This window comes from Dunckerocampus dactyliophorus, chromosome 6 (genome assembly GCF_027744805.1).
Source record: "Dunckerocampus dactyliophorus isolate RoL2022-P2 chromosome 6, RoL_Ddac_1.1, whole genome shotgun sequence".
Taxonomy (NCBI): Eukaryota; Metazoa; Chordata; class Actinopteri; order Syngnathiformes; family Syngnathidae; genus Dunckerocampus; species Dunckerocampus dactyliophorus.
In genome coordinates, this window is record NC_072824.1 from 29620286 (window position 1) to 29641013 (window position 20728).

The 20728-nt window shown below is 41.1% G+C and overlaps 1 protein-coding gene across 3 annotated transcripts in view; it reads left to right on the top strand.

The window, feature by feature from the left end:
- Positions 1–20127, top strand: part of chrna6 (cholinergic receptor, nicotinic, alpha 6) — a 29599-nt gene extending 9472 nt beyond the window's left edge. For 2 of the 3 annotated variants that reach the window (XM_054779810.1, XM_054779812.1), the window contains exons 3-8: positions 1448–1492; positions 5792–5901; positions 7369–7576; positions 9660–10253; positions 13619–13891; positions 14749–20126. In XM_054779810.1, coding sequence (XP_054635785.1) covers positions 1448–1492; positions 5792–5901; positions 7369–7576; positions 9660–10253; positions 13619–13891; positions 14749–14874 — 1356 coding nt within the window. In that variant the 3' untranslated portion in view covers positions 14875–20126. Of the gene's footprint in view, positions 1–1447; positions 1493–5791; positions 5902–7368; positions 7577–9659; positions 10254–13618; positions 13892–14748 lie in introns of all 3 variants that reach the window. The other variant, XM_054779811.1, reaches the window with a different exon arrangement.
- Positions 20128–20728: the final 601 nt, after the last annotated feature.

The following is a 20728-nucleotide window of genomic DNA, read 5'->3' on the forward strand; positions in this document are numbered from 1 at the left end:
GAGGACACTTCCTGTTCATCAACCGTTCCAGTGCCAGTATTTGCCGGTACAAGTACAGTAATCCCTCGCCACTTCGCGCTTCGAATTTCGCGGCTTCACTCTATCACGGGTTTTCAAAAATTGACTCATTTATAAATAATTTCTGTTTCGTGGTTTAATATGACTTATTATTTATTCAAAAATATGCATATTTAAGGTAATTTAACATATTTTTGGCCTAAATTGAGCATTTTCTAACATAAAAATGTCTAAATGAACTAAAATACAAATTTAAGGCATTCAGAAGACACATTCAAAGACTTTGTGTTATAATGTAGTATTCTACACAGGTAACTATGTGTCAGTAATGTTACATTGATGAGACAATAGCCATTGTAGGAAGTATTGTACAGAAACGGGAAACAAAAAAGGAACTCAACAAGAAACTCTCCCAATGCGAGTCTACATTATGTCTTATTTATGTCTAAAATGTCTTATTTTCTCTTCTGTCTACTATAATATGTAATATGAGTGTAAAGGTGACTATGGGGGTGTTATTTCATGTCTAGAGGGTTCTAATAATGTTAAAAACGTATTTAGAAGGTCGTAAACAGGTTTTCTCTGCTCTCGGTACGAATATACTCCATTTATAATTGAGGAATCCTACTTAATCCTACTACAATAAACGAGGGATTAATGTACAGTAATTTAGGAAAAAAGTGCCTTTACATATCGATTCGCACATGTAATTTCTAAATATCGGCAATTATTATTTTTTGTTGCATCAGAGAAACAAACACTGACATTTTACTCAAGGACTCACGCTGCACTGACATTGGCACTGCTGGCCAGGGCAGTGGAGCCAACTCGCCCTGGCCGGTGCGCTTTCTATCATTTATCAGCTCACAGGAGAAGCAATCGCATTAATTCATTGACTTGTTTTTATTGCATGCATTAATGTATTGTGGAGTGAGCGAGTGAGTATGTCGTTCTATTCAGATAGTGCTACTGTACTTCTGCGACCTCCCAGGTACACGTTTGGAGGTTTCTTTGAAACGAAACAAGAGAATGAGGAGTCTCATAATAATAATAATAATGATAATAATAATACATAATCATGATAATAACTAGATGAAGCAATTTCAGTAAAAAACGTGTATGAATACTAAATTGCAGAATGCAGAATGTGTGTTGAAATATCCTACAAATGTGTTGAAATCTACTCGCCGACTGGGGATTGCACCAGCAACCATCATGTTGCGAGACGACCACTACACGACCTCAGAGTGCTTCTCAGCGTCCGCACAGTAATAAGGAGTGTAATGTATTTAAAATGAAAGTACACGGCCCCTGAAAATGGTGTGGGTGTGTGGAAAAAAATCGTCCCAGAGAATCGCAACCTCAATTCTGCAGTTCCTTACACCGCTTTAGCACACGCAAGGTGACTTCTTTCTCTGCTTCTCTGCAGGATGAAGTCAATCAGATCATGGAAACTAATTTGTGGCTTCGGCATGTAAGTACACACACACACACACACACACACGCGCTTGTCAATCTTGTCCTTTCTATTTTGCTTCTTAGGATAGAAATAGAGGTGAAGAGAAGGTATACATATTCATCAGTATGGAATGCCACATGCGACATTCACACCCTCGTTCCATCCAGGGGTGTACTGTATGGTTGTTATCTGTCACTGAATTGTGGAAAGATAGGGATTTCACATACATTGGATCCCCGCACCTTCGCTATTCAGCATTTGGTTAAAAAAATGTAATCGTAAATATATTTATAGGGTATAAATATACCCTGTTTATACAGTGGTGTGAAAAAGTGTTACTTATTACTTATTTTCTTATTTTGATCTTTTATTTTGTTTGCCACATTTAAAGCAGGAAAAAAAAATCCAAAGCTACATGGCCCTGTGTGAAACAATAATTGGGCCCTAAAGCTAATAACTGGTTGGGATGCAATCAAGCATTTGTGATAACTTGCAATGAGTCTCTTACAGTGCTGGCGAGGAATTTTGGCCCACTCATCTTTGCAGAATTGTTGTCATTCAGCCACATTGGAGGGTTTTCCAGCATGAAGCGCCTTTTTAAGGTCATGCCACAGCATCTCAATAGGATTCAAGTCAGGACTTTGACTAGGCCACTCCAAAGTCTTCAGCCATTCAGAGGTGGACTTGCTGGTGTGTTTTGGATCATTGTCCTGCTGCAGAACCCAAGTTGGTTTCATCTTGAGGTCACCAACAGATGGCCGGACATTCTCCTTCAGCAGAATTCATGCCTCCATTTATCACAGCAAGTCTTCCAGGTCCTGAAGCAGCAAAACAGCCCCAGACCGTCACACTACCACCACCATATTTTACTGTTGGTATGATGTTCTTTTTCTGAAATATGGCGTTACTTTTATGCCAGATGTAATGAGACACACACCTTCCAAAAAGTTCAACTTTTGTCAGACCACAGAGTATTACCCAAAGGTCTTGGGGATCATCAAGATGTTTTTTGACCTTACTGAAGCACTGACCTTAACTGAAGCAAGGCTTGCCTGGAAGAGACGCTCGCGGCAGCCTCATCTCAGGTTTCTGCCCTGTATTTGATCAGGAAATGTGCAAACTCAGAGATTTTTACTTCAGAAAATGTTAAAAACGATCGGAATCAAGCAGAAAATAAATTTATAATACAGTTCAATGGACAAATATTTATATTTATATTACATTATTGTTTTTTCATCACGAGGGAGGCAAGTGATGCCGAGCACGTCACTGTTCAGCCGTCCATAGTTGCTGTGAGATGCAAAAGCGAACCTTCTATACTGTATAAGTTGTACACCGTGACTCCGATTCCATCTGCTCATGGATCATCTTACACGTTATCATTCATTAGTGGTGAGTAGCTATACATTTTATACTTTACATATGTTTGATAAGTTTGTCAGGCATATCAAAGAGAGAAGGGGAGGGTTCTGCATCTGAATCTAATCTAATAATTACAACAGTCACTTTTATCTAATCTGAAATCGGAGAATGTCAAGCTTGTTAGTGGGTTCGGCACGGGGGGAGCGAGCTGTGTCAAAAATATAAATTTTAATGGGTGTGTCAATTACTTGTGAATTTTCGCCATTTGCTGGTGGTAACCCCCGCGAATGGCGATGCTCTACTGTATATGAATTGATGCATTAGTTCAGGGGTCACCAACCTGTCGATCATGAGCTGCACGTCGATCTTTGGAAGTTTGCCGGTCGATTGTGAGAATATTAGAACAAAAAAATTCTTATTACATCAGTGACCTCCCCTCCCAGAGAGTGACTAACAGGCACGCATTTTGCCCACTGAACCGCCCTCCAGGCACGCAACCCTCAAGCTCAGCCAGGAGCCCAGTCCCCACGCACACCTGCTCGCCTCGACCCTCAACAACAAGCTTCAGAGACAAGCGAAAGAAATGGAGAGAGAGAGAGAGAGAGAGAGTGAGAGTGACAGAGCGCAGCGATGTGCCTGAGCACGCAACAGCAATTATTAAGTTAATGTGGCTTCATATCTGCCTTTGCTACCTCAAAATTTTGCACAAATATAACTCCATAGACGTGCACGTCAGAAAAAATCTTTGGGGCTCAAAAAGGCTGGTGACCACTGAATTAGCTGATGGTCCATGTTTGCATTGCGTCTCTGCAGATCTATAACCACAGACGCTGCCCTATGCCACGTCCTCATTGAAACGCCGCATCTTCTATCAGTGCATCAAAGTGTTCTGATACCAGCCTTACCGAAACATTACAGACAGGGACATGATGTAAACTGTGCGCTTGTCTGTTTGACGCTGATGCGATTCAACAGAACATCAGCTGGTGCTGTGATCACTCGTTCCACTTAAAATGCATTAAAATCTCAGTAAAGGCTGCTCTTGTTTGTCGTGGCTCAGCCGCCTGTGTTTAGGCTTTACTAATAAGCTGTGCCATCACTCACTGATGATTATAGTGGATTGATGCCAGTGCAGCCACTCTGCAGGGGATTCCGTCTGCAACTGTGTATTGGCTTCATTCTTCTAAACCAGTCAACGGCCTGTCCGTGCTGTTCGTTTATAGTCTTTATCTATGGAATCACTGATGTTTTGTTAGTCTGTGATGTCTTTTTGCATCTTCCATGGTATCGATGTATTCTGCATGATACTCACTCAGTGTATCAAGAGATTTGAGGTGTTGGCATCAGTGTAGAATTAGTGTCGTTTTACACAGAATATGGCATCCTGCTCACACCACCAGCGATCTCATCTCCAGCCAATCATAATCCCAGATAAATGGAAAAGCCAGTGCAGCATGAAGTGGTTAATTAAACAGCGCTCAGGTCGTTACTGGGCATTAATCCACCCTGCTAATGAAAGACTTTATCTTGAATGACACGCAAATGCATCCAAGACTCATGAATCGTTACCTGCAGGATTGTTGACAGAATAGCAATTCAATCCTGTCTTTCTTTCGGCACACTACTTCCTACTTCCTACTGTATGGTCCCATAGCGACACTTGAAAAGAATGTTATGTACAGTATGAATATGGACTTTAAAGGGGCCCTGACATGATTTATCAACTTTGCTTAAATATGTGATATATTGTTTGTAATTATGTTCTATACTGTTAAACTTTTGAAAGCGAATGGTGGTTCATGGCACCAGCCACGCTGTTCAGTCTCATTTCCGGAAGTGACGCTATTGGAGTACTATCACCCAGATAAACAAACATAGCAGTGTAGGAGACAGAGGATGTTTACAGTGATTATAGCCTAGATTTGAGCGATGTGTCAATAGTTTTCAAGGTTGAAAAGAAGGGAATAAACATTTGGAGATGAACTACAGAACATGGACTTTAGATGTAAGACATGGAGATGAACACCTTCAAAACAGAATGGTAAGTGTAAATTAATCTGGAGTTGCTTATCCTTTTATAATTGTTTTAAATCAGATTCTTAATTGGTGTAAAGATATCTCTATAGCCTGATTTATTTATATTTTGTTGCCATTACAGCGGCAGGCACCACCTCCGCCCCCCACCGTTAATATCGCTGTGAAAAAACATGTATAATGCTTTGCAGCCTTGTCGCTATCATGGAATAGTGTTTAGAGACCATATTTAAACAAGGCATGACTTACTCTGTTCTGTGGCAACTTAGTAGTGGTCGTTCTTGTTTTTTTCCTGTGTACCGTTCCCATAGTATCTGGTGGAATAGCATTCTTTTTCAAAATGCATTTTTACCGTACCTTCGAGCCAAATTCTGCTTGTAAAGGTGTTCCTTCATAGCAGTCATGAGTGAAATGATCACTGCAAAGAACAGGAAGAACTCGAGGTGGGCGTCCATCTGTCTCTCGTTGTCTGCACTTGCTTTGTCCATTTTTGTCTTAAACCTTCCTCTTTTGGAAAAGAAAACATACTTACAGTATGACTCGGAAACTGTGAACATCCAGCAGCAAGACAACTGTTTGGAATGGCTACTACTTTGGTGGAAAATATACTGCACCAAGTCCACCATCTACCTTGAGAAGCGTTTATTTTAGCTGATAGGTGTTACCCCGATGACACCACTTCCGGAAATGAGACCGGGCGAGAGCTAGTTCGTAATGGCCATTAACTATAAATGTATTTTTTGCAAATTTAGCATTGGCTTTCAAAAATTTAACAATGTAGAACATAATTACAAACAATATATAACATATTTAAGCAAAGTTGATCGACTATGTCAGGGACCCTTTAAGCTATGAGAGAGCCTGTAGCTTTGTAAGCAGCGACGACTGATCATGAACTTTATTTGTCTTCTTTTTCAGATCTGGAATGACTACAAGCTGCGATGGATGCCAGCTGAGTTTGATGGAATTGAGTTCATTCGAGTTCCATCAAACAAGATCTGGAGACCCGACATTGTCCTCTACAACAAGTGAGACTGTTGCCACCATTATACGTATGTCTCGTAGTCACCACTAACAAAAGTATTGCAGCGGCGGCTGCTGGTCTTTGAAATGGGAAGCTCATTGGGGCGTGAACATGCATTTAATATGATTGTAGCAACGCTGTCTGTGGACATCGTAACTGGGCTAACTAGCAAGCTTCCACAACTGTGATATAATTTAAAGAACCAAGGAATTAACAAACCTGACGCTGGGAATCTGCGTAACTGCGTCACATCGGGAAAGGGGAAAAAATAATCTGCCCACTCTGGCTGCTGTCAGTCCAAATCAGCTCCACAGACTCTCAGTGAAGCTCAGCTTCCCTGGAAGTGACGTTTTTTTGCAGTTCATCCAATCAGGGTCTTACTTTACTTACTGATAATCTGGACCCCTTTTTTTTCAAAGTGGCTGCCGACCACATTGCAAAGCCGCTTTCTTACATTTTTAATTTGAGCTTGAATTCAAACAAAATTCCCAGAGGCCAGAAATCGGCCTTTGTGCTTCTGCTTCTGAAGGGTGGTGATCCTTCAGAATCGATCGACGCTATGGACACTCCTGGTGTACATTGTCAGTCATCCAGGTTGTGGTCATCCGCAAAGGTTGAGTGAGGGCAACTGGACTTGTTTGTTAAAAACGTTTCACGTTTCATCCCAAAGGCTTTTTCAGGTCAAAATTTGTGTAGAACTTATTTTGAAAGCGTGGGGTCTCCCTATTTATCTCTTTAGTGGATGTGCCCCCTGGGGGAGGTTACAATAGGGTTGTTGTTGTGGCTGGTGAACAACCGTCCCGTATAACAATAATCTGCTAGCAAAAGTGCACGTTCCTGGCCACGCCTTCTCTGGAATGAGACAATATTCGGGGGAGAGCTGTCGGGAAATTGTTGTAAGGCGACAATAGGTGATGGCGCAAACCTCGTTGTGACATTTCTCCCCCAAAGATTGTCTCATTCCAGGGAAAGAGTAGCCACTCACGAGCTGTATTTACCACCAGGCAGGCAAACAACCGATTGTTATGCAGGAGGGTCGTCAACCCGCCAGGAACACAAATAGGGAGACTCTGCACTTAAACTTGGAACTGAAGAATCCTTTTGGATTAAAAGTGAAACGTCTTCAACAAGAAAAGTCCAGTTGTCTCGAGTCAACCTTTGCATGATAATGGTGCCGCATCAACATTTTTTCCCTTCTTAAACGATAGTTGTGATAATAGTAGAATTGGTGGAAATAAAAGACGTCATTTGTGCTGTAATGGTTTCTTTCTTTCCTCCATACCTTGCCCCCCCACCCCCGCCTCTTGTGTTTCTCCATTTCATTTCTTCCCCACATTGGACACAATATTGGACATTTCTGTCTTCTTCTGACCTGTATGTCCTTTTCTAATCCACACGTGCTTGTAATCGTTTCCTCATTGCCATGGCTGCACCGCTGACGCTGCTGCACACACACGCTGCTCAAATACAGCGCTGTCGGGGATTTCCTGGTGGAGGATAAAACCAAAGCTCTGCTGAAGTTTGATGGTACAATTACCTGGATTCCTCCCGCCATTTTCAAATCCTCCTGCCCCATGGACATCACCTACTTCCCCTTCGACTATCAGAATTGCTCCATGAAGTTCGGCTCTTGGACCTACGACAAAGCCAAGATTGACCTGGTGCTGATCGGGTCGAAGGTTAGTGGTGGTTATTATTGGAAGATATTATTGATTTTCTCGAGCGAAAAAAATGAAACAAGCTAAAACAACACTGAGAAACAGCCAGTGTTCATTCGTTCCAGCAAGAAATTCCCGCTTCTGATAAAACTGCTGCTGAGGCCTTGTCCACGCAGGAACACTCCTGAGATTTTATTTTATTTTTTTGGCGGGTTGAAAGAAATTTGCGTCCACACTATCCCGGATTAGTAAATAGTTGCATCCAGACGGGAACGGACGACTGAGTGAAAACCGTGTGATACACAGGCACACCTACGTGTGGCGCTGTCTACAGACACGCAGACGGAACCACGTGACACACCAAACTATAGAAGAAGAAAGAACGCATGCGCATAAGTCTGTCATCTTCCGCTTTCCAAGGCTCGTCTAGACTTACGACAATGAGGAGTTACAAGTGCGTCATTTTGGGAGTATAAGGACCGAGAGAAAGTCGACTGCGGTGAGTCCGTGTGGATAGCCACTGAGGCGTCCATGGTAATATCAGAGTTCTGTGTTGATAAAAGATGCTAATGCTAAAAGATTACATCGTCTGATATTGACTGCAAATGAGTTTTGATAGAAAAACAACAAAAGAACAAAGGGAGAATGAAATGCAAATGGGGGTTTGTATTTGCATTTTATTCCCAAAGACACTGATCTGCATCATCTTGCAGAAACATATGTTCATTCACGAGGGCCACATACGGAAAATCAAAGGATACTCTCTCTATATATATTTATATATATATATATATATATACATACAGTATATATACAGTATATATAGAGAGAGAGGGGATAAAAATCCATTTGCATACAGTATATTTAAAGCCATACTTTTGTTATTAATTATTAGTATCAATATTTCAGCTTTTTTCTTTCTATTTTGCCTTTTTGCTCTAGTTTTTCCATTGTTGCTGCCGCGGGCCAATAATAGACAAGTCACGGGCCGTAAATTGTCCCCGGGATGCACTTTGGACGCCAGTGTGTTAGATTATATTATTATCATTATTGTTACGACACTTTTAGATTTGGTCTAATAGCTCAGTGAATTGTCAGTCAACACAACATTAAATTCACAAGAGAAGAATGTTTAAACTGACAAGGACACAAATTGAACCCACACAAGCTGAAATAAGTCACATTTTAAAAAATATATGGATACAATAAAACCATACGTGTTTAATAAATGACAGAAAGTTGCGGAAGAAGACACTTAGTTACGTGACATGACACCTGGACTCATCCCGGTGTGTAGAAGCGTATCAAACTGCCGTATTTGAACACCAAAACGTCATGTTTGTATTCACAAATGAATGAAAATAGACTGAAAATCATATGTGTGTATTTAGTTAGTCAGTGGCTGACACAACGGCTACAGTCTGCAAGCTAGACATAATTAGTGTCCATTGCTGCTGTCTAAAATATCACACAAGTATCATGTTATTATAGCGGCACATTACTTACAGACACACAGGCTACGTTCACACTGCAGGTTATGATGCCCAATTCGGATTTTTTGTTTAAATCCAATTTTTTTATGTGGTCGTTCACATTACCCCCCCAAAAAATGTGACTTGTTAATGTCAACGCAAAGCGTCTGGAAAGTGACGGAAGGAAAGATTGCTGCACTGTGTGGTCTAGTGATATGCGATGCCGCTGATTTAATATCCGATCCGATACTGGGTAAAATTCAGGCGCCTACTTTGAAAAAGTCGTTTAGAGTATTTCAAATCATAGCATAAAGAATCAAAACATCCGTCATTTATGGATTTATTTTAAAGTATGTTGAGGTAGCGGGGCGATTTACAATATAGCCAAGCTAATATGCAACATCAGAAACAAACAAAGGACAAAATCATATATCGGAAGTATCAAAAGTATCGATATTTGATGTATTTTTTATCATATTTTATAAAGTCATTTTACTTGTTTTCTTCATGAAGAACGCATGCGCCATCACGACCAAATGCAGGCATATCCGGGAGATGGGGGTCTTTGAACACGTGTCATGTGGTGCTGATCTGTCTTCATTCATGGAACAACTTGAACTTCCGTCATCTAGGTCAACCTCAAAGACTTCTGGGAGAGCGGCGAGTGGGAGATCATTGACGCTCCAGGCTACAAGCATGACATCAAGTACAACTGCTGCGAGGAGATCTACCCAGACATCACGTACTCCTTCTACATCCGTCGCCTGCCACTCTTCTACACCATCAACCTCATCATCCCCTGCCTCCTCATCTCTTTCCTCACAGTGCTGGTTTTCTATCTCCCGTCCGACTGTGGAGAGAAGGTCACGCTCTGTATCTCCGTCCTGCTCTCCCTCACTGTCTTCCTACTGGTTATCACCGAGACCATCCCCTCCACGTCTCTGGTCATCCCGCTTATTGGAGAGTATCTGCTCTTCACCATGATCTTCGTGACACTCAGCATTGTCATTACCGTCTTTGTGCTGAACGTGCATTATCGCACACCCATGACGCACACCATGCCAGGCTGGGTGCGCTCAGTCTTTCTCAAAGTGCTGCCGAGGATTATGTTGATGCGGAGACCGGCTGATGAAGACGCCAAGGCTGGAGGGTTGGAAAGCAGTGGGGAGGCAGGAGGAGCTGGAGGGGGAGGAGGAGGCAAGAAGAGGAAGAATAATTTGATGCAGGCAAGAAACCATTTCTTCTTGTTGGACCTCTGTGTGGATGATGTCAACATCAAACCTGTTGCTGGGTCCAGTCATTTTAAAGGAAAACTGCACTTTTTGGGGGAATTTTGCCCATCATCCACAATCCTTATACGACACATGAACACATACAGTATGTCCTTCTCGTTTCTGTGCGCTTTAAAGATATAAAAACATAAAAAGGGACAACTCAGTAGTGCACGTAATGGGATACACCTATGCTGCCTAAAAAGCCCGCTATTAAAACACCTCCAAAAAGCTCCAACAAGGTTTTATGGTTTTATATCCATGCTGTGAGCATGTAGTAGCAAGTACTTACAGTCATGATAACATGTAATACTTAAAGTAGTTTGCGTATTTCGGCCATTCGTAGCATTAACGGAGCTTCCTTTCTCGGCGCATTGATTTGGCATAGCGACGTCGTAGAAACGAACGCCTACACCTAGCGTTAACTTTTCCAAACTCAGAAATGAAAAAACAGCAGCATCTCGAATATGTAGCCTTACCTTTTGGCATAACAATGTTAATAACAATGTTATTAATAATAATAACAACAATAGCAATGTAGTTGTAGCTTGGTTAATATGCACGCCACATGATATGTAAATGCAGCGTTGCTGGCGCTTTTTGGAGACTTTTTTCAGACGACTTTATAGGCACGTCCCATACGTGCAGTACTGAGCTGGCTGTTTTTATTAGTTTTTATATCTTTAACACGCACAGAAAAGCAAAAGACATATGTGTTCATGTCTCACATAAAGATTGTGGCTGATGGGCAAAAAAAAAAAAAGTACCGTTTTTCTCTAAAGTTCAAATAGAGGCTGTCGTTTTATGTTCTGTCACGTTCTGCTAGGATTGCGTTACCCCGTGATGTGGACACATGGTAGCACGAAAGTTAAACAGTCTTTTTTTTTTTTTTAACAAAGTAGGCTAGGAGGCACAGCTAGGGCTAACATAAACTCAAACAGGAATGCGCCCGACCAGGAGAATAATAGCAATGAACAAGAAAAGAATCAGCGAAGATGCGACGGAACGCATGCAGCCCAGGAAAAGTGATGTAAAGACAATGAAGATGCGTAGCAGGCCAGATTCACATGTGAACACACATGCCTTTCTCTTTTCTGTGTGTTCTAACGATATAAACATTGATAAACAGAGGCAGCTAAGAATGCACGTAATGGGACGCACCGATTCTGCCTGTAAAGCCTGAATAGCTGGAAGGATATGAAGTGACTTGTACAAGCCGGAACTATTCCAGTGGAGGAGGTGTGGCTGTATATGTGGACAAACATCTGAACGACAAAATAGTGAAGAATATGTCATTTGTTACTGACAACATCTTAGAATGTATAACGATTGAAAGATGCAGAAAGGATATATACGATCAAATACAAATAGACGGAGTGGATATTGAAAGAGTGAAAGAAAATACATTTCTGGGGATCATAATAGACGAAAAAATGAGTTGGAAATCTCACATCAAAAATATACAACAAAAGGTGTCGACAAATACTTCAATATTGAATAAAGCAAAATTAGTTCTTGATCAAAAATCAGTCCACACTATTTACTGTTCTTTGGTGTTACCATATCTAACGTATTGTGTGGAGATAATCTTCACTCGCTACATGTACTGCTAAAAAGATGGGTGAGGATCATTCATAATGCCAAGTATAGAGAACATACCAAGCCTTTAGTTTTTAAATCACAAATACGAAAATTTGCTGATTTTGTAAATTTTCAAACTGCTAAAATAATGCATTAAGGTTAACGATAACTTGTTACCCAAAAAGGAGAAATATGATCTTCGAGGAAAATTAAACTTGAAACACTTATATGTGAGAACAACGCTGAAAACCCACAGCATTTCTGTATGGGGACTTAAATTATGGAACGGATTGAGTAAGGAACTCAAACAATGGACCAAGACGAGCGAATTCAAAAAACAATACAAGCAGTTGGTGTTTGCTAAATATAAGGCAGAAGAGTCTTGAAGTTCATCTTATTTATTTATTATTATATCAACGATCATACCTGTCATACCTGTTTTTATTTTTTATTATTTATTGATTATTACACGGATTATTATATGGAATAATATTACATGGAATGCAGGAAGTGAATAATATGTACTGCACAAGATGTGGAACGGATGGGGGCTAGGATTAAATAAGCTTTGCTTCTTCCTACACCTTTTGGACATGTGGAACTGTGAAAGGATGATTCATGAGATGTTTTCCATTGTAACCTGCATGCATGTTCAAATAAAATTAAACCAAACCAAGCCTTCTGGAAAAAAACTCCAAAAAGCACCAACAGCGCTCCATTTCCATCATGTGAGCTGCATATTAACCACATTGTTATTATTAACATTGTTACGCCCAAGAACTACGTTACAGGCGTAGTGACACGTCGCCACGCCACACTGGCTAGCGACTAGCTTCAGCAAACATTCGCTCAACGCTAGGTGTAGCGTTCCTTTCTATGTTGCTATGTGAAATCAATGCGCCTGAGAAGGAAGTTCCGCTAATGCTTAAAAGGACAAAATATAGCTAAATAATGTAAGTATTAGATGTTAGCATGAATGTACCTGTTACTACATGCTCACTGCAGGGATATAAAACCAGAAAACCTTGGAGGTTTTTGAAGGTGATTTACTGTAATAGCGGACTTTCTAGGCGGCGTAGGGGTGTCCCATTATGTGCATTAATTAGCTGCCTCATTTTAGCTGTTGTTATATCTTTACAACACACAGAAAAGTGAAAGACGTGTGTTTATGTCTCACATAAGGATTGTGGATCATGGGCAAAATTCCCCAAAAATTGCACTTTTCCTTTAAAGTTGTTGATTAATTGGATAATCGATTAATCATTGATTAATTGTTGCAGCTCTACAGTTAACTGCACGGATGTTCAACAAATATGTTCTCACGTTCTTTCTGTTAAGCCTCAGTATATGCTGTCAGACTTAGAAGCTGATTGACACTCCCATCTCCAACAAAACAATGAATAAAGGGTGAGATTTCGCTCATGTAGGACGTACATGACCACATCCGTGCATGCAGTGGTTAAGCAGATGAAATTTATGCAAGATGCATTTGTGCTTCTCGGAACTGTGCCCACTATTAAGTGTTTGATCGCTTGCATTAGCCTCTCTGTGGTGTAAAACACTTCTCCATGAACCCAATACTGCATTATTATTGATTCCAATGCTCTCGGGAGTCATGGTTAACAGGACAAGCAGGACCTTTAGAAATCAGGAAGTGTATCTATAGTGGTGTATCTCAACATCTCAACATCCTCGGTATGACTGAAACGCTGAAGCCAGTGTGTGCATGTGCTTCTCAGCAGGTTGGAGGAGGTTCCCTCAACTGTTTGGAGTTTGGGGACAGCAAGTTGTCCTCTGTGGAGGGCTGCACAGGGAAACAATGCTCCTGCCCCTGCCAGCATGGGAAGCAAAGTCCCCAATCGACAAAAGCCGGAACGTTACCTTGTCGGCTGAGTCCGCAGAGCATCACTTCAGTGGTCGCCTTTTCGATGGTGTCACCCGAGATTAAACAGGCCATCGAGAGCGTCAAGTACATTGCTGAGAACATGAGGAGCCGGAACAAAGCCAAGGAGGTTAGTTGATGTCGTGCTCTACTGGGGTGTATTTTTGCAAAGTGGTATCATTTACACTATTTAAATGATTATTTATATGTATAGGACGCATAGTGTTCTCATACTGTGTGCATCAGTATCAGACGATTAAAAAACGTAAAAAAAGCGCATGGTCGGCATATGCCGAGTTTATAAACTGGTTGTCTTATCTAATAAGAAATAATGTCCAAATGATAAATTCTAGTCTGAACAAGTAGAGACTTGTTCAGACTACAATTTGTTCACAACAGAATTCCTGCCGGTGACTGAGAATACATTCAATTAATACAAATAAAAGTATTAAATATAACAATGAAACTTTACTGTTAAGTCTTCTCTTTAAACAGTCGAGGAAATATCATAATTGACACAAATTCAGAAATAATCTCCTAGGAAATACATGATTCCAGCGTTTTGACACGATCAAACCCTGCAGCTTTTTATAGACGGTAAACACATTGAAAGCGAAGGCCATGCATAATGCATGAATGCAAAAACACACCTCAGAGAGCTCTGCCAGCGCTCTGAACGCAAATGTTGCAGATTGCAGCTTGCCCCAAAACATCAACAATAGTACTATTTAGACTGGAGTAGTTTTCCCTTCCTGCACTCTCAGATAGAAATGCAGCGGCGGCTGAAATCCCTCACGCAAACCACAAAGTCGTTGTTGTGCGAGATGACTCGCTTGGAATGAGACTATCGTGGTCATAGAATTTGATGTGGCGTTGCTTCTCCAAGCAACAGTTCCTATTTTCTGTTTAATAATGCACACTTTCACTTTTATTCATGGAGTTTGATCTACTAATTGTATACAATGTGGATCCTTCCCTTCCTTCCAGGTGGAGGATGACTGGAAGTATGTTGCCATGGTGATTGACAGAATCTTCCTTTGGGTGTTTGTGACCGTGTGCGTCCTGGGGACCGTGGGCCTCTTCCTCCAACCCCTTTTCGGCTTTGTCTCATAACACCAACTCTGATTTGACCATCCTGACACAGTGAAGAAGAAAACATGGACTCTTTGAAGCGCTGCTTTTGCTTTTTGTACTGCCTTCATTTCACGCCTGTTACGGATGCGTGTTATTTTACCCGCGTACCACACAGTAATTAGGATTTTGTTTATAAATAACTAATAAGCAGGGCAAGAATTCAATGATGAACTTTCTGTTTGCTTAATAATGTCATTTTGTGTTGGCAAAAGCAAACGGTCTTGAAAAATGGAAGAAATGCACAGTGGAACCTCGGTTGGCGTTGTTTGGTGCTTTTTCGGTTAATGTCAAAAATTTAGAGCCAAAAATGTACCTCGGTTTGCATACATTTTCCGGTTAGCGTACAATATGGCGGGCGTCTTGTCGTGTTACTAACTCATTCAATCTCAGCCGTTTTTCAAAAGACAACCCCATCAGACAACCCCATTTTAGACGATTTTGACTGATTTTTCAAGGCACACAGAATATTGTGTTCTACGGCTACATCAACATGGAACCTACCAAAAGAAAGATTAGACGCCCGTCTTGCATCGGAAAACCAAAAGTTTGTTTCTACCTTTTTCCGTTGTTTAGTAATCAGAAGTAGAACATCGGTAAGTTTCAAGAAAAGGGAAAAAACGGCTTTTTGTGAAAAGATACATTTCAAGCATAACTTTCACTTTGACACAAATATTTTTTGCTTTTGTGACAGCTCAAATATCTAAACAACTACACCAGCATAAACACAAAAAAGGGGTTGGTTTTTTTTGGAGTACATTTGGAACTGAAGTGCGTGTGTGCACGCGCGTGCATGCGTGTGCATGCGTTAACGTTTCCCTGCAATGCGTAGCCTGCACGCTACACTCCTCCACGCTCTCTCACTTCCTCCTTCCTGCCATGTGTGATTTGTACGATCCCCGCTGAGCTCTCATCCAATGCACTTCTGCCACCTTGTGGCCGTTTTTATGGCTTAAAATTGCTCTGAAGTATTAATGCATTAGTGGAGAGTTGCATCATCACCTCTTTTTGCCTCTTGCGCCAAAAAATGTCTAAATACGTCTTTGGTATTGAATGAGTTCAAAAGAATAAATTCAGAGACATATTCTAAAATGGTTGGTCCTGCTTAAAAATTCATATTTAGTTGTATTCAATGTTAAAAAAAATACGACATGGCTCTCATGGAAATTTTAAAATATGTGACTTTCATGGCTCTCTTAGCCAAAAAGGTTCCCGACCCCTGGGTTAGGGTATGTTTTGGTTAGAGTCTGGAACGGATTAATGACGCCAACCAAGGTTCCACTGAAAGCCACTCTCCACAGCGGGATCACTATCTGGCAAGTAGGTCCTGTTTGCCTTGACGAATGAGTTGTAAGAGTTCATTAGGGCTTGCGTTTGACCATTTGTCAACCCTTCAGGGTACCCTTACTGTCAAGTGGTACCTACAAATGAAAAGTAATGCTCTCAAGAAGTCCAATGTATCTTCGTCTTTTAGTTGTTTGGTGTGTAGGAATCTAATGTTCATTTCGGCCTTGGATTCAGGAGAGAATGAACTATTTCACCTTCACGTTCATGTATTCCATCCGCTACACTTGCTGTAATTTAGTGTCCGGCACATTTCTCCGTTTGCGTGACTGAAAACATGGATTGCATCTCTGGCTGGAAATCAAATACACTTCAAAAATATATGAATTACTAAGTCATGTTGTTTATGGTCAAATACGGCCTTTTATTAATCAAAACATGCATATTTTAACTAATATGTATGGTTTTCCCTCCATTAAGAATTTTCAAGCATCGAAATGGCTAAATGTACTAAAATACAAATATCGAAGATGTTGACATAGTATTGTCCACTGGTCACTAGGTGTCGCTATTGTTACTGTAATGTTCGGTGAGACACACAAGCACCAGACTTGATCGCCGGAACAACAGGATTTTATTGGGGGTTTGAATTGTCTCACAACAGGCGCAATAATCTCTCATGAAAACACAAGCTACTTCTCTGAACGCCCCACGTCACTTCCTGTCCGTCACTCACTCCGCTCCCCTAGGGAACCCATTTGAACATATACAGTATGTCTTAAATAACTTATGTGCTCTTATTATGTCTACTCTATTGGGTGACTATAGGGGTGTTATTTCATGTCTAGAGGGCTCTAATGAAGTTAAAAGCTGTATTTAGAAGGTCATAGACAGGTTCTCTTTGTACTACTTCACGGAAATTGACTTCTAACCGCGATAAACGAGGAGCTGCTGTACGTGACGTTCACCCAGACGCTTCCTCATGAGGACTGTGATTAATGTCGTACACGAGGCTGAGCCTGCTTCATCAAGCTGCCTGCGGTCACAGCCAATCATTCACACACTCGTTTTCATACCGCCGCCATTAGAGCGTGAATTTCATGAATAAAAGGAGGCTGTTTCTGTTTTGTGGTGAGGATGCACGTGTCGGTGAACGTTCGCCGTGATTAACGTCCCACGTTTTAATGAGTTTGAATTAAATGCACTTGCTCGCTTGCTCCGAAAATAGCGTGACGTTTCTTCATCAGGGAATTGTTTCTAATCCAGCGGTTGTTCGTGTGTGTTGTTCTATTCTAATGATGCTACGTAAGACACATGTATGGAAGACATTCGGATTACGCACAGGCCTTTTTTGGTGTCTCATGCTGAAGGGTTTATAAAATGCTATTTGCCTTTGCGTCATTTGACTGTGGAATACTTGTAAATGTACGGTTTGGTCATTGTGATGTCTCCTGAATGGTACACCCCGTGAACTCATGTTCATTTCGGTAGGTAGAATTAATTCTTTGCAGGCAGAGACTCTCCTCCAATTGTCCATCCATTTAAAATAGATCTACCGCTTATCCGAGGTCGGGTCGCGGGGGCGGCAGTCTAAGCAGGGAAGCCCAGACTTCCCTCTGCCCGGCCACTTCGTCCAGCTCCTCTCGGCGGGTGCTGGGGTGTTCCCAGGCCAGTTGAGAGACATAGTCTCTCCAAGCGTGTCACAACAGCACTGCAATCATGTTGCCGGCTGCAGCGTCGATGGTACAGGTTTAAAAAAAGGAATTTGAAAATGCCCGAACAACATATAAATATTTCAGCAAAATTGATGAATCTTGTCAGGGACCCTTTGAGTTTCTCTTTCTAAAAGAGGGGTGCAGAAACCGCTATACATGCGAAGTTTGCTTGCATTCTGGGCTGTTTCCTTGATCTTTGTCATTGATGCAAAGAGTCCAGCGCTGTGACCAACTATGTTGCTCTTATCAAATTTTCCGCCATTTATTTATTTATTATTATTCTTATTCCGCCGTTTTTTTCGTCTGCTAACTCAATTTTTCAACTGATTCACACCATTCAAGCATCAAATAGTTCAGCTTGTTCGGGAATACTATGAGACCATTTCAGTTTTTTCAAAAAAGTCCCAGATTTTCCAAAAATCCCACAGAATTGTTCCCATTGATAATGAATGGGCCATTTGTCCATTTTTCCACCAGTCGCACATTTCTCAACCAGTTCAAACCATTCCACCATGAAAACATTCCACACATCCAGGGCTTCAAACTAACATTCCAAAAATTCCAACTTTTTCTGACATTGCCACTTTTCCTTTAATCTTAATTACTGTAATTTCCTTTGATCTTAATTACTCCACTACTTGAATTTTTCATTTTTTTTTTCATTTTTCAACCAATTCCAACATCAAATCATTCAGCACAATTAAGGCTACCTATTTTTCAAATTAAAAAAAAATGCAAATTTTTCCCAAAATTCCCACTTTTCCAGAAAACTAATGAACTCTTAAGGAATGCTACTACTTGTACATTTCTTAACCCATTCACCTCATTCCAACATCAACTCATTCAACTAAGTCAGGAGATTCGTGATATTATCCACAGCACAAAAAATCCCACTTTTCCTGACATGCCCATTTTTCCCAACTGCGGAATGCCTTTGATCTAAGTAGATCAAAGATTCCAACCGTTCCACCATAAAACCATTCAATCAATCAATCAATTCATTTGTGCTATTATCCACAGCCGACTTTTCTCGTCATGCCCCTTTTTCCAGTAATGTTGAATGCAGATCAAAGGCATTCAGGACATCAAACCATTGAACTAATTCAGGACATTTGTGCTATTATCCATATTACAACAATTCCCATTGTTCTCGATATTTCCATTTTTCCAGAATTATCTTAGCGCTATCATGCTATCATTCATACAGCCGTTTTAAATTTTGGCAGGTTTCTGGGCCATTCCAGGGCGCATTCGCCGCTTCCGTTTCGACACTCGTTGGCTTGAACACACATCATATATATTTTGTCTTTCATGATATAATGGTCTTGAATACTTTTATACATCACATTTTATTCCTTTTTTCCTTTTATTATTCCATTTTTTGCTCATTTTTGTTCGTCATCAGTTTCGGGCATTCACACGCAATGTCTCCAGACATTGCAACCATCTAGTTTTTGAATACAATTGTGTGATCATTGTCTGCTTGCCCGATAGCAACGCGGTCCAAAGAACCAGGAAGAAAGGCTAAAGAAAAGAACTCGCCTTTGCACTTGTAAGACGTGTATGTTTCATTTTCTGTGGACAAACCTTTGCTTATTTGGGGGCGTTGCTGACGTTAGCTTGTGAGATGCTGGGGGAGGAAGAGGTAGGCAAAGAAGAAAGATGCAGTCCACTGCAGCAGAGAGGAGTTTGTTTGATGGTGAGCAGAGGTAGAGAATGATCGCTTCTAACATGCATTGTTTCCACTTCAGATGGAACAGTGGGAGGAGAGCGGAAAGCCAACTCTTGCTTTATGATTTCACAAACACAAACATGTCCTACTGAATGCTGTTTTGTAATAATATCCTTGCCCACCCACCAATGTCTTGGTTAATAATCCATCACGCTAGCATTGATCACTCATGCATTGTAACCTGACACCTTGCCTCTGTAAAGCTGACTTCAACAATTTGAATGTAATTTCCATGAAGACTGTTGTGTGGACACTGTTTAAGAGTTACTGTAGTTTTGTGTTTGATTATGTTTTTATGTTTGGTTCATCTCAAACTTCAAACATGTATCCTGTTAAGATGTATTATTTTTTTGCTTAAACTTGAGATATTTAAACTAAAATAGGCTGTTTGCTGTCTGGTTGTGATTTTTTTTAAAACAACATAGTCAGACAAAGATTAAAACGATCTCTTGTGGTTGGTGGTAAGGGTTAAGTATCCACAAAAAAAGACCAAAAGTAATTTTCCATATTGACCCCCCCAGCAGCAACATGAAATGGTTTGGTTCACTACCACCCGCACCGTGCTTGTAACTGCAGCGAGTCGACAGGTGCGGCAGAGCAGAGCGAAACGACGCTGCCAGTGCCTCGTAAAATAAAGCCTGGGAGTCCAACAAAGAAAAGAGAAAGGTGAGAGAAGAGAGGCAAACCAAAAGGATGTCCAGGGGATGTCCCGATCTGACCTTCAGGATCGGGATCGGCCGCCGATCCGCTGTATTTTGAAGATCAGATAATATCGGCTACTGCCACGAGACCGGCAGGCGCAGTGATGCGCCTCAAAGCTGGTTGCCACTCGCAAGAAGAAGAAAGCACAACACCACCATGCAGACGTTAGTTTCACGTTGGACATTCAACGTAGTTCCCCCTCGCTGTGCCCGGACTGCTGTGTCCTGGTGCGGGGAGCTCGCACGGGAAGGAGTGGCGGAGCTATGTGGTGGCTGATGGATGGATGAACTTTAAAAGATGGCCTTTAGCACATATGTTATGTTCTCTTGCACGGACTACTCACTAGCAGTAAATATGACACTGATAGTATTGAACAATAACAAGCAAGACATTTGGAAAACTC